This window comes from Camelus bactrianus, chromosome 3 (genome assembly GCF_048773025.1).
Source record: "Camelus bactrianus isolate YW-2024 breed Bactrian camel chromosome 3, ASM4877302v1, whole genome shotgun sequence".
Classification (NCBI taxonomy): Eukaryota; Metazoa; Chordata; class Mammalia; order Artiodactyla; family Camelidae; genus Camelus; species Camelus bactrianus.
The window spans coordinates 117125078-117137357 of NC_133541.1; the positions used below are offsets into that span (position 1 = coordinate 117125078).

General features: G+C 38.9%; 1 protein-coding gene across 1 annotated transcript; it reads left to right on the forward strand.

The window, feature by feature from the left end:
• The first annotated feature begins 1411 nt into the window (after positions 1–1411).
• Positions 1412–10011, forward strand: LOC105068323 (olfactory receptor 2T3). The gene is given in 3 exon segments (XM_010954178.3): positions 1412–1984; positions 1987–2335; positions 9956–10011. Coding segments are annotated over 3 exon segments (978 nt in total).
• Positions 10012–12280: the final 2269 nt, after the last annotated feature.

The following is a 12280-nucleotide window of genomic DNA, read 5'->3' on the forward strand; positions in this document are numbered from 1 at the left end:
ATGTAGGACATCTGTAAGCTTTGGGGTTTTTTTCTTATAAAAAATCATTTCTCTGTATGAAACGTAATACAATAAATGCTTTAGACTTCACTTTGAGGGGGAAGAGATAGCTCAGTGGTACGAGTGCCTGCCTAGCAGGCACAAGGTCCAGGGTTCAATCCCCAGTACCTCCACTTAAGAAATGAGTAGACAAATAGACCTAGTTACCTCTTCCCCTAAAAAAAGAAAAAAAAATAGACTTCACTTTGAAGTTGTGAGAAGTTGTGAGGGGGATCAGCCATCAGACTGCTGCCCTCCTGTCCTACACAGACTCTCCTCCCGTCTTCCTCCCCTGCACCAGATCTGCACACCTCCTGACATCCTGCTCTGTATCAGGTACACACCCCAAGGGCCTTCCTCTGTGCTAGATCGGCACCTCTCCTGTCCTGCAGCAGGTCTGCCTCCTGAGTGATTTTTCTGCCCTGTATGAGGTCTACTCCCCTCCTGTCCTTCCCTGCACTAGACCTGCAACGTTCCTGCCCTCCTCACCCTATACAAGGTCTGCACCCTGAGTGCCCTCCTGTCCTGTGCCAGATCTGCACCCCTTCTGCACTCCCGTCCTGTGCTGTATTTGCACCCAACTGCTCTCCTCCCCTGTAAAGGTCTGCACCACGCCTGCCCTCCTGCCCCGCACCAGCTTGGCACCCTGAATGCCCTGTCTTCCACCAGGTCTTCACCTGAGCTGATCTACCCAGCCTCTCCACTCTGATGCCCCTCATGGTCCTGTTTAACAGGGCTTCATCATTCAAGGAAAAGTTGAATACACTGAATCATTTAGCAAGGGAAGGGGAGTTCACAGATTAACGGAGATATATGATGGCAGAAAATATTTCAGCTTTCAAGTTTTCAGCAAACTTCATTTATTTTCAACTCATTAACGATATTAATATTAACATAAGCTTCAGCTTTCAATACGGTCATTGAGTCCTCAATGGGCAGCTATGTCCAAAAGTGGAGTAGGGACTTAGTAATGAATGACTTCATTCAACACTCACATTGTGTTACAGACTAACGAGTGGTTCCTACTGCAGCTTTCTAACCATGCCAAGAGATAAGCTCTTTTATATTATCAGTTTGGGGAGAAATTACTATTTACAGAGTATATAATACCTTTTGTATGTATACAGCTCATAAGTGGTCACCTCTGCAGGCTGATTTCATAATCTACTTTAGACTTGGAGCCAAACTGCATCCTGGCCTCTCAGAGATTTGAAATTTTGATTCTACATTGATACAACCTCATATTTGAAAAAAATAGCTTAAAGCAATTTTCTTACTGGAAAAGGGTTAAGGAATTCGTGTGCATAAGAAAATTCTAAAGAAAAAAATGATTCTTATTTTCTCCCTCAAGTGAGAACTGTTAACCAAGACCATGTGCTCAGGGAAGCAAAATTCACAGAACCAAACATCAAATGCTGATTTCATCTTGGTGGGCCTCTTTGGTGAAACCAAGCACGCCGTCCTCCTCTACACCGTGACCTTCATATTCTTCGTGATGGCCCTCGCTGGGAACACCCTCCTCGTCATCGTGATCCACCTGGAGCCCAGCCTGCACACCCCCATGTACTTGTTCATCGGCCAGCTCTCCCTCATGGACCTCATGTACATATCTGTGACTGTGCCCAAGATGCTCCTGGGCCAGGTCACAGGAGATCATACAGTTTCTCCCTTAGGCTGTGAGATCCAGATGTTTTTCTATCTGACTCTCGCTGGAGCTGAGTTTTTCCTCCTGTCTGCTATGGCGTATGACCGATACGCTGCTATCTGCAGACCTCTCCATTACCCCTTGCTGATGAACCAGAGGGTCTGTGAACGCCTGGTGTCTGCTTGCTGGTTCCCAGGAGTGGTTGACAGTTTGCTGCTCACCCCCATCACCATGAGCTTCCCCTTCTGCCAGTCCAGAAAAATCCTGAGCTTCTTCTGTGAGGCTCCCGCCTTGCTGAGGCTCTCTCCTGCGCCGACGTCTCCCTCTACAAGCTGCTCATGTACCTGTGCTGTGTCCTCATGCTCCTCATCCCCATCGCCGTCATCTCTAGCTCATACGCCCTCATCCTGCATCTCATCGGCAGAATCACCTCAGCAGAGGGCCGCAGGAAGGCCTTTGCCACCTGCTCCTCTCACGTAATTGTAGTGTCGCTCTTCTTTGGTGCTGCCATCTACACCTACATGCTTCCTGGTTCCTACCACACGGCTGAGCAGGACATGATGGTGTCAGCCTTTTACACCACCATCACGCCTGTGCTGAACCCCCTCATTTATAGCCTCCGCAATAAAGATGTCACAGACGCTCTGCGGAGTATGACGCGATCAGGGCTGAGCCTAAGAAGGCTGTAAATGGGGATGCCTCTGTCCCTTTTATGTTATTCCTCCCCTCCCTGTTTCTCCTCGACTTTGTCCCCCGGTTCCAGGGCCTCCAACAACGAATCCGGTTATCTTTCTTCTTTCTTAAGCATGTGGCTTATCTCCTCCATACTGCGTACACATCACAACTTAATCTCCTTAGGTTTAATGTCCTCATACCCCTATGCGTCTGTGAGGCAATCGCTGACGTAAAGAAAACAGCACATAGTCCCTTTTAAGTGGTCTCCCGTCCAAAGTGTTTTGGTCATTCTGGTATGAGACTTCAGCATGAACACCTTAACCCTGAATGTGGCTCACTCAGAGGAATTCGGATCCCAGCTTAATCCTGGAGGGACAATTGGGGTTTCCCTTACTTTGCAAAACCCCTTAACTCACAGTTCACATGTGGCAACCAGAGGTCCAATGAGTGCTATTAGATCTCAGTAAGGACAATGAACACTTTTTTTTTTCAAATATTGAATGTGAGATCTATGGTTTAAATACCAATATTTTCAATATTATTTGACCATCAAAACTACTTAGATCAAATGCCAACCCATATGAAAGTTCCAGAGAGGTTCACCTAACTTCACAGTTCATAAAATATGTAAAAAAAATTTTAAAGAAATTTCTTATTTAGTTTCTTTGTGCTATAATTTATTGTAGGATAAATTATACCATATTTAGACTAAGTATAACAGCCTTGGAGGAGGATGGGAATTTAGAGAATCCTAATCTTCTTAGCTGCTTCCTTCTGAAACAGGGAGAATGAACAAAAAGAGTTTGGAATATTCACCAGTTATTACCTCCTTTATTGTATATCATTCTACAAATAGAATGTCCATAAATCTACGCATAGCATCAAGACACTGTTGCTTTCATGATAAAAATAATTCATGTGTCTAGTGTTTCTGGGATGTGAGAAACTAGAGGAAAAAATACATTTACTCTGATTAATATGCAAGGAGGAGTTTGGGGTTCTAAATTGTTAAGTAACTACCAACTGGCGCAGAACCTTGATCTTATCATCAAGAGACAGACACCAGGTGTTTCTATCCTGCTGGACTTCAATAAACTGCCCTATTGGATTTACCTTCTTCACATGGCATGCCAACTGAATACTTTTGATTCTCATTTATGATTATTCCTTTAGTGCATGAAAATAATTTGTCTGAAATTGGAAATAATTCCACGAAGTTAGGGGCAAAATGCAGTGAAAAATAAGAGATGTTTTTCTAGAGGTAGGTAAAATTTTTGCTTTAGAAATTGGGGTGATTAAGAAAAACAAGACTATACAAAAAGCATATTAAACAGAGGTAGTTACCCTTGTTATTAGCTTATTGGTATCATTTGATCTCTTTTTTTTAAAATTTTTTTGTTGATGTATAATCATTTTACAATGTTGTGTCAAATTCCAGTGTAGAGCACAATTTTTCAGTTATACATGAACATATATATATATATTCATTGTCACATTTTTTCTCCGTGAGCTACCATGAGATCTTGTGTATATTTCCCTGTGCTATACAGTGTAATCTTGTTTATCTATTCTACAATTCTGAAATCCCAGTCTATTACCTTTCCACCCTCCGCCCCCTTGGCAACCACAAGTTTGTATTCTATGTCTATGAGTCTATTTCTGTTTTGTATTTATGCTTTTTTTTTTTTGATTCCATATAGGAGCAATCTCATATGGTATTTTTCTTTCTTTTTCTGGCTTACTTCACTTAGAATGACATTCTCCAGGAACATCTATGTTGCTGCAAATGGCATTATGTTGTCAGTTTTTATGGCTGAGTAGTATTCCACTGTATAAATATGCCACACTTTCTTTATCCAGTCATCTGTTGATGGACTTTCTATAAGTTTTGTTTTTAATGAGTGTCTGTTTTACCTGATTGTCATTCAGGAGCATAGAGTGCAAAGAAAAACTAAAATCTTGAGTTTGAATTTACCCATAAATTGGGGGTCTGTTGTGATTAGATGGAAGAAACTGAAAAGGATTCGTCTTGAGTTTAGTTCAGGATATGCCTCTGTAGTTCTCAAGAGCTGTGTGACATTTTTGGGCTTGCTTAAGCCCTCGCAGTTGCCTTACATCACTTTTGAGAAGGGGAAACCAAACTGCTTCCCTTTCTCAGGTGTGACTCCTTGAAGGTGGCTTTGCCCAAGACTCTACCTCTGTGTGTCTGCTCTGCTCCGTCAGGGACATGAGGACACCAGTGTAGACTTTGTCACATGGGAGGAGCTCAGCAATTGTCTGTTGAATTAAAGAACAGTATTCCTGGTCTTTTTCATCTTCCAGTTGGACAATTCCACTTAAGTATTCAATTAAACTATAAAACCACATTTTAAAAAGCTTATTTTATCTTTTTCTCACAAATCGATTATTTATCCAGTATCCTTTGATTTAATATAAATATCATTCTGCTTATCAAACACTTTGAAAAAAGAAAATCTCCATAGACAGTTGAATCATTCAATCTTTTATTCATCTTAACGGATTATTTTCTATGCCACAGATGTTGTGCAGTTCACAGGGGACACAGCAGTGGCCGGGACACAAGCCCTTACTTCAAGGGTTTTATTTGCTAGTGGAGGAGAGAGCTGTACAGACTTGAGATCCCAGCCATAAGAACTAGGAGATGGCTCCACCCAGAAAGCCCCACAGCATCTAGAAGGGAACCCCAGACTTGAGCAGTGATCCTAAAGTAAAGATTATATATGTGTAAAGAGACAAAAGAACGTTTCAAAGCGAGGACCAGCACCTGAACAGACATAAGGATAAAAGAAGCAGGGGAGATACCCCGAAGCTGTAAATACCAAACTGAGTAGGTATGTACACTAGAATGAACAGAGAGACATTGAGAATACATATTTTATATATTAAAATAAATGAAATATATTAAATTAAATATATTAAAAGAAATTAAATGTGCTTTATATATTAAATATAATATATATATTTAAAATATCTTGTCATTCAATTTCCAATTTCTATAAATCTAGAGTAAATAGTATACAATGAATTATATTCATATGTAATTAAATGTATACTAAATATACTCATGAATAAATATGAATTTTACAATGTTTACTGTAGGATTAGAGTAATTGGAGACTGGAATAGGGCAAGAATAAAGGCAAACATACCTAATAAAAGTGGTTGTACATCTGATGGGAGAAGTATGGGGATGCCCTACTTTCATAAACAACAATTTGAAAAATTTCTGAATGATCATCCTAAAAGTTTTTCTATTCTCCTTTTTAATATTTCCAACTGCCACCTTGAGATGTACTATATTTTATTGAAAGATGAGCACAAAATATTTTACCTTTAGTCTTCTATATTCTTCAAATCTATTGCATTTGCTCAAAAATAAAATAACATTGAAAAAATGTGTATTATTTAAAAGGAACAGTTTAGGAAATGTTTGTAAAGGGACCATCAAGTGCCCATCCCCCACACATAGAAGAAACATTCCCTAGTGCCTGGAAGCCCTAAATCTGTTTATTCAACACCAGCTTCTGCCTGCACGGTAGACACTGTCCTCAATTTTACAAAAATTGGGGGTTAGGTAATTAGGTTTACATATATATATATATATATATATATATATATATATATATATATATATTTTTTTTTTTTTTTTTTTTTTTTTTAATGGAGGTACTGAGAATTGAACCCAGGACCTCATGCATGCTAAGCACACCCTCTACCACTGAGCCATTACCCTCCTCCTAAAATTTATTTTCTTATTTTTATTCATAGATTTTTGCCTGTTTATGTATACTCAACAGTGCCAATTAATTTCATTCATATATGAATGGGTCATAATTTTTCTGATTAATTTTAGAATTGATTATTATTATATTTTTAAAATTCACCCATGTTGCTGCATCATGGATTTACTAATTTTTCTTTTTTTAACATTTTTTATTGATTTATAATAATTTTACAATGTTGTGTCAAATTCCAGAGCACAATTATTCAGTTATACATGAGCATATATATATTCATTGTCACTTTTTTTCTCTGTGAGCTACCATAAGATCTTGTATATACTTCCCTGTGCTGTACAGTATAATCTTATTTATCTATCTATTCTATATTTTGAAATTCCAGTCAGTCCCTTCCCACCCCCCACCCCCTTGGCAACCACAAGTTTGTATTCTATGTCTATAAGTCTGTTTCTGTTTTGTATTTATGTTTTGTTTGTTTGCTTGTTTGCTTTTTAGATTCCACATATGAGTGATCTCATATGGTATTTTTCTTTCTCTCTCTGGCTTACTTCACTTAGAATGACATTCTCCAGAAGCATCCATGTTGCTGCAAATGGCATTATGTTGTCAATTTTTATGGCTGAATAGTATTCCATTGTATAAATATGCCACCTCTTCTTTATCCAGTCAACTGTTGATGGACATTTAGGCTGTTTCCATGTCTTGGCTATTGTAAATAATGCTGCTATGAACATTGGGGTGCAGGTGTCATCCTGAAGTAGGGTTCCTTCTGGATTTATGCCCAGAAGCGGGATTCCTGGGTCATATGGTAAGTCTATTCCTAGTCTTTTGAGGAATCCCCATACTGTTTTCCACAGTGGCTGCACCAAACTACATTCCCACCAGCAGTGTAGGAGGGTTCCCTTTTCTCCACAGCCTCTCCAGCATTTGTCACATTTTTCTCTTGTATAGGACTTAATTCTCTGATTATACTATAATTTATTTATCTGCTCTATTGTTGATGAATACTTATGTTGCCTTCAGTTTTTAGCATTTACAAATAATGCTGCTATGCACATTTTTGTACATGTGTCCTGGTGGTATGAATTTTTTATATCCTATAATCAATAAACACATCACAGAATCAATTACTATCATATAATTTTCTGGCATCTCTAGTATGTTTTATGTTTTCATTGCTGACAATAGTTATTTGTGTCTTATCTTTTATTCCTTGTTCATTAACAGCAGAAGTTTATCAATATTACTCATCTTTTCAAAGGACAGTCATCTAGCTTTGTCAATCCTCCTAATTGTATATTTTGTTTCTTTTACTCTCTTTGGTTTTCATTTGCCATTATTTTATATTTTTTTAAAAATGTTTCATTGATCTTAAATTTAAAATTTTTTAATGTATGTATTTAAGCTTCCAAACGTCCTCTTACCTGGTGTCTTAGAGTTTCCCATAGGTTTGATATGTCAATTTTTATTTTGCCCGCTGTTATTCTAATGTTATTTAGAATAAAATCTTACAGTAGACAACCACATGAGACAGTTTCTTGTGTCTTTTCATTGAATTCTGAATTCAAACACTGTGGTCAGAGAGTTAATCCTCTGAAATATTTTATACCTTATTTTATGGCTGTTGGGTGTTCAGTTTTTATGAATGTTTCATATGGTCCACTATTATTAAATGTACTGTTTTTCATGCATCCATTACAGATTGTGCTGTTCAAATTTTAATTTTCATCTATTTCTTCTGTCAGTTATAGAGAAGGGAATGTGTTATAATTGTCTACTATTTTTGCCTGTTTAGTTTTATCTTTTTTTGTTTGATATGTTCTAGGGGCATTATATTGGAGTCAAATAAAATTTAAATGTCATGGTATACTAGCTTTTAATATTTTTGTACATTTTGTTATGTTTAAGTGATTTTTCTCTGTATTTATTGATGACTTTTTTCCTATTTTGTCTGATGAACCAGCTTTATTTAGGTTATACTTTGTATGAAATATCTTATCTTTATTTTTTATTTCTAATTCCCTCTATCCCATGCAAAGAGCGGGTAGGACTTTAAGATACCTAAACTCTTTTTCTCTCTTCCAACTCATATGGTGTTCCTGTCAGCTGTTTTATTTCTTTATATCTCTTTAATGGGTAGAGAGTCTGAATAGATATTTTTCCAAAGAAGACCCACACATGGCCATAGGCATCTGAAAGTATGTTCAACATAACTAATCATCATGGAAATGCAAACCAAAACCACAATGAGATAACATCTCACACCGGTCAGAATGGCTATCATCAAAAAAGCAAAAAATAACAAGTGGTGACAAAGATGTGGAGAAAAAGGAACCTTCGTGCAGTGTTGTTTGGAATGTACTTTGGTGCAGCCATTACGGAAAAAAGTATGGAGATTCCTCAAAAAATTAAAAGTGAAACTACCATATGATTCAGGAATTCTACTCCTGGGTATTTATCCAAAGAAAATAAAAACTTTAATTAGAAAAGATAGATGCAAGATCACCAAGATGGCAGGGTAGAAAGACCCTGAGCTCAATTTCTCTCATGGGGACATCAAAACCATAACTATTTTCAGAACAAACTTCAATGAGAAAGACTGGAACGTACTAAAAAAGTTCTACAACTGCAGACACAAAGAGGGAACTATGACTAGATGGGTAGGAGAGCTAGACTCCGGTGAGTCAAGTCCAACACCCTTGGGGTGGGCAACCAACAAACAGGAGAATAATTACACTGCAGAGGTTCTTCCACAGGAGAGAGAATTCTGAGCCCCAAGTTGGGCTCACTGGCCTGGGAGTCTTCCATCTGGAAGATGAGCCCACAAAGCATTTAGCTTTAGAGCCAGTGAGGTTTAATGTTTGGGGTCCCACAAAACCAGGGGAAATAGAGACTTCACTCTTACAGGATGTACACAAAATCACACACATTCCCAGACTCATGGCAAAGCAGTAATTTGATAGGAGCATGGGCTAGATCTACCTGCTGGTTTTGGAGAGTCTCCAAGAGAGGCAGGAGAAAACTGGATCTCACCCTAGGGACATAGGAACTGGCAGCAGCGTTTCTTGGGTGCTCCTTCTACCATGTGGACACTGGTGATGAGTTACTATTGTGGAATCTTTCCTCTGACTCATTAGTGCCAAAACCTGGCTCCAACCAAAAGCCTATAGACACCAGTGCTGGTGTGCCTCAGGCCAAGCAACTTGTAAGTGGTGACATTGTCCCACCCATCAGCAGATAGGTTGCTTAAAGGCGTCCTGAGTCCACAATTAATTCTAGGCATGGCCCTGCCCACCAGAGAGCCCAGGACCCAGCTCTATCCACCAGTGAGCAGGCATCAACCCAGAATCCTCTAGGCCCTGGTCTTGCCCTCCAGGAAGTCTCCTTTAGCCTCTGGACAAGTCTCACCCACCAGAGGACAGAAACTAGATGCAGGAAAACTACAATCCCACAGTCTACAGACCCAGCCTGATGACAGCAGGTCAGACCCTGACCCAAGACCAGCAGGATGCCAGCCTTGCCCACAAGCAGGCCAATACAAGTTTCTGGACATCCCAAACCCATACCAACTGTGTTAGGAACCACACCCCACCCCCAGCAACCTCACACCAGCTCTGAGATCTCTGGAACCTGCAACCAGACTTCAGGTCCTGGTGCTGCCTGCCAGCAGTCCAGCACTAACCCCAGGACCTGGCTTCACCCATCAGTGAGTGGGCAACAGCCCCAGAGTCTTCTGGATCCAGACTCTGCCCACCAGTGTGCTAGGCCTAGTCCTAGGACTGCCCTTCTTAGGATCTACAGTCCTGTTAACCAGCAGCCAGCAACCCCTGCACAGAGCATCTTGGAGACAAATCAAACTGGGAGTCAAGCAAGACTACTAGACCACCCTGAGAGTCAGCCTGCCACAACACAAGAGCCCACACAGCCCTCATAGGGGACAGATCTGAAGTGTGCGGCTTGGGTTCTGAGAGGGGAATGTGTGGCTAGGATGCATGGAAAGTCTTCTACAGAAGGCCACTTCTCCACAGCTGGAAAATGTAACTAACCTGCAAGATACGTAAAAACACAAACAGCAGCAAAAGTAAAATGTGGTCACAGAGGAACATGTTCCAGACAAAGGAACAAAATAAAACTTCAGAAGAAGAACTAAGTGAAATAGAGATGGGTAATTTACCAGAGAAGGAGTTCAGGGTAGTGATTGTAAAGATGATCAAGGAACTTGGGAGAAGAATGGATACAAAGAACAAGAAACTAAAAGTTTTTAAACAAAGAGTTAGAAAACACAAAAAACATCCAAACAGAGATTTTAAAAAATACAATAACTGAAATAAAAAATACAGTATAAGGAGTCAACAGTAGACAAAATTATACCGAGGAAAGGATCAGAGCTGGAAGACAGAGTATTGGAAATCACTGATGCTAAACAGGAAAAAAAATGATAATAAATGATAACAGTTTAAGAGGGCTCTAAGACGGAGACGAGAGAGAGGAACGGTTACTTGAAGACATAATAGCTGAAAACTTCCCTACCTTGGGGAAAAAAAATAATCATCCAAATACAGAAAGTGCAGAGAGTCCCACACAGCATTAAGCCAAATAGCAGCCCAAGAAGACGCTGTATTTAAAATGGCAAAAGATCAATAAAGAGTGAAAATTGAAAGCAGCAAGGGAAAAGCAACCAATAACCTATGAGGAACTCGCATAAACACATCAGCTATCTTTTCAGCAGAAACTCTGCAGGCCACACAGGACTGGCACGATGTACTTAAAATGATGAAAAGGAAAGACTTCCAATCAGGATTAACGTAAGCAGCAAAGCTCTCATTCAGAGTTGATGGAGAGATCAAAGGATTTACATTTCCTTAAACAAACCCTGGTGATCGCTGGTCCTTCTGAAGTCCCTGTCAGTCCTGGAGGACCGGCCCCTTGAGTCTACGTACAACCTGGTTTTCTGTGTTTTTGCAACTTTCTCTGGGAACAGAGATATTCTTGCAGATGATCAAACATGTCCAATGCGTTTCTGTCTCAGAGTCTTTACCCCTTCTGTTCCTTCTACTTAAAATACTGTTGCCCAGATACTTAATGTCTGGAATTCTTGTTTCCTTCCTGGGTCTGCTAAAATTTCACATTCTGAATGAAGAGCCTTAACCAGCCAGTATAAAACAGATTCCCTCATGATTCTCATTCTCTCATCCTACCTTTAGTTTTATTCACTCTAGTTTTAACATGTGACATAACATTACATATTCAGTAGTGTATTGTCTTTATTTTCCACTAGAATAAGAGCATTATGAGGGCCGAATCATTGTTTCTAATATCAGGAACCTGGAATAGAGCAAGCCCATAACTGGTAGTAAATAAATATTTTGGAATAAGTAAGCAAATTAATCATTTAGCACTTGAACTTAGTCTCTACCTGAAAACAACCATTTTAGAAATCCATTCCATACCATACCCCCAATAAGTTATTGCTGTATTAGAAGTTAAATGTACAAAAATACTCTCAAGCTCATACTTAAAAATATGTAATGGTGAATATTTTTTTAGTTTCCCAAAGTGTGTGAGAACTTTCTAAACACAAAACTGCTAATGGAAATCATTAAACTCATATATTAAATGAAATACTACTAAAAAATTCTTAGGAGGCAAAATATTAAAATCATGACTGAAGTAAAAATATTATAGTATTCATAAAAAGTTACTAATCTTAATATATTCACGTATATTTTCAAAGAAAAGCTTTCAATATAAAAATGTACAGAGGATATGAACACAGTTTCATTAAGGAGTAGTTACATGAATAAACACATGAAAAATCATATAAACATGTAAGTAATCAACAAAGCCAGGTTAAACAATCATGAACAATCCTCTCAAACCAACTGAGATGGAAAAGCACATATACCTAAATGCTAGTTCAAGTGAAGTTTGATATCATAGCATAAAAGAGAAGAACAAACCTAACTCCATATTGGATCTGTCCCTTTAGCTGTAACCATTGTGCGGTTGCCTGTGCTTAGTGATGCTTTGCAAAAGAATTATGAAATATCTCAATGCTCTGCCTCCCATGCTTGACCTTTACAGTTATGACCTTTTTCCATTCAAAAAGAGATCAAAGTTTGCAGAGCGAAAAATAGTAACTGTCCTGTTGAACATTTAT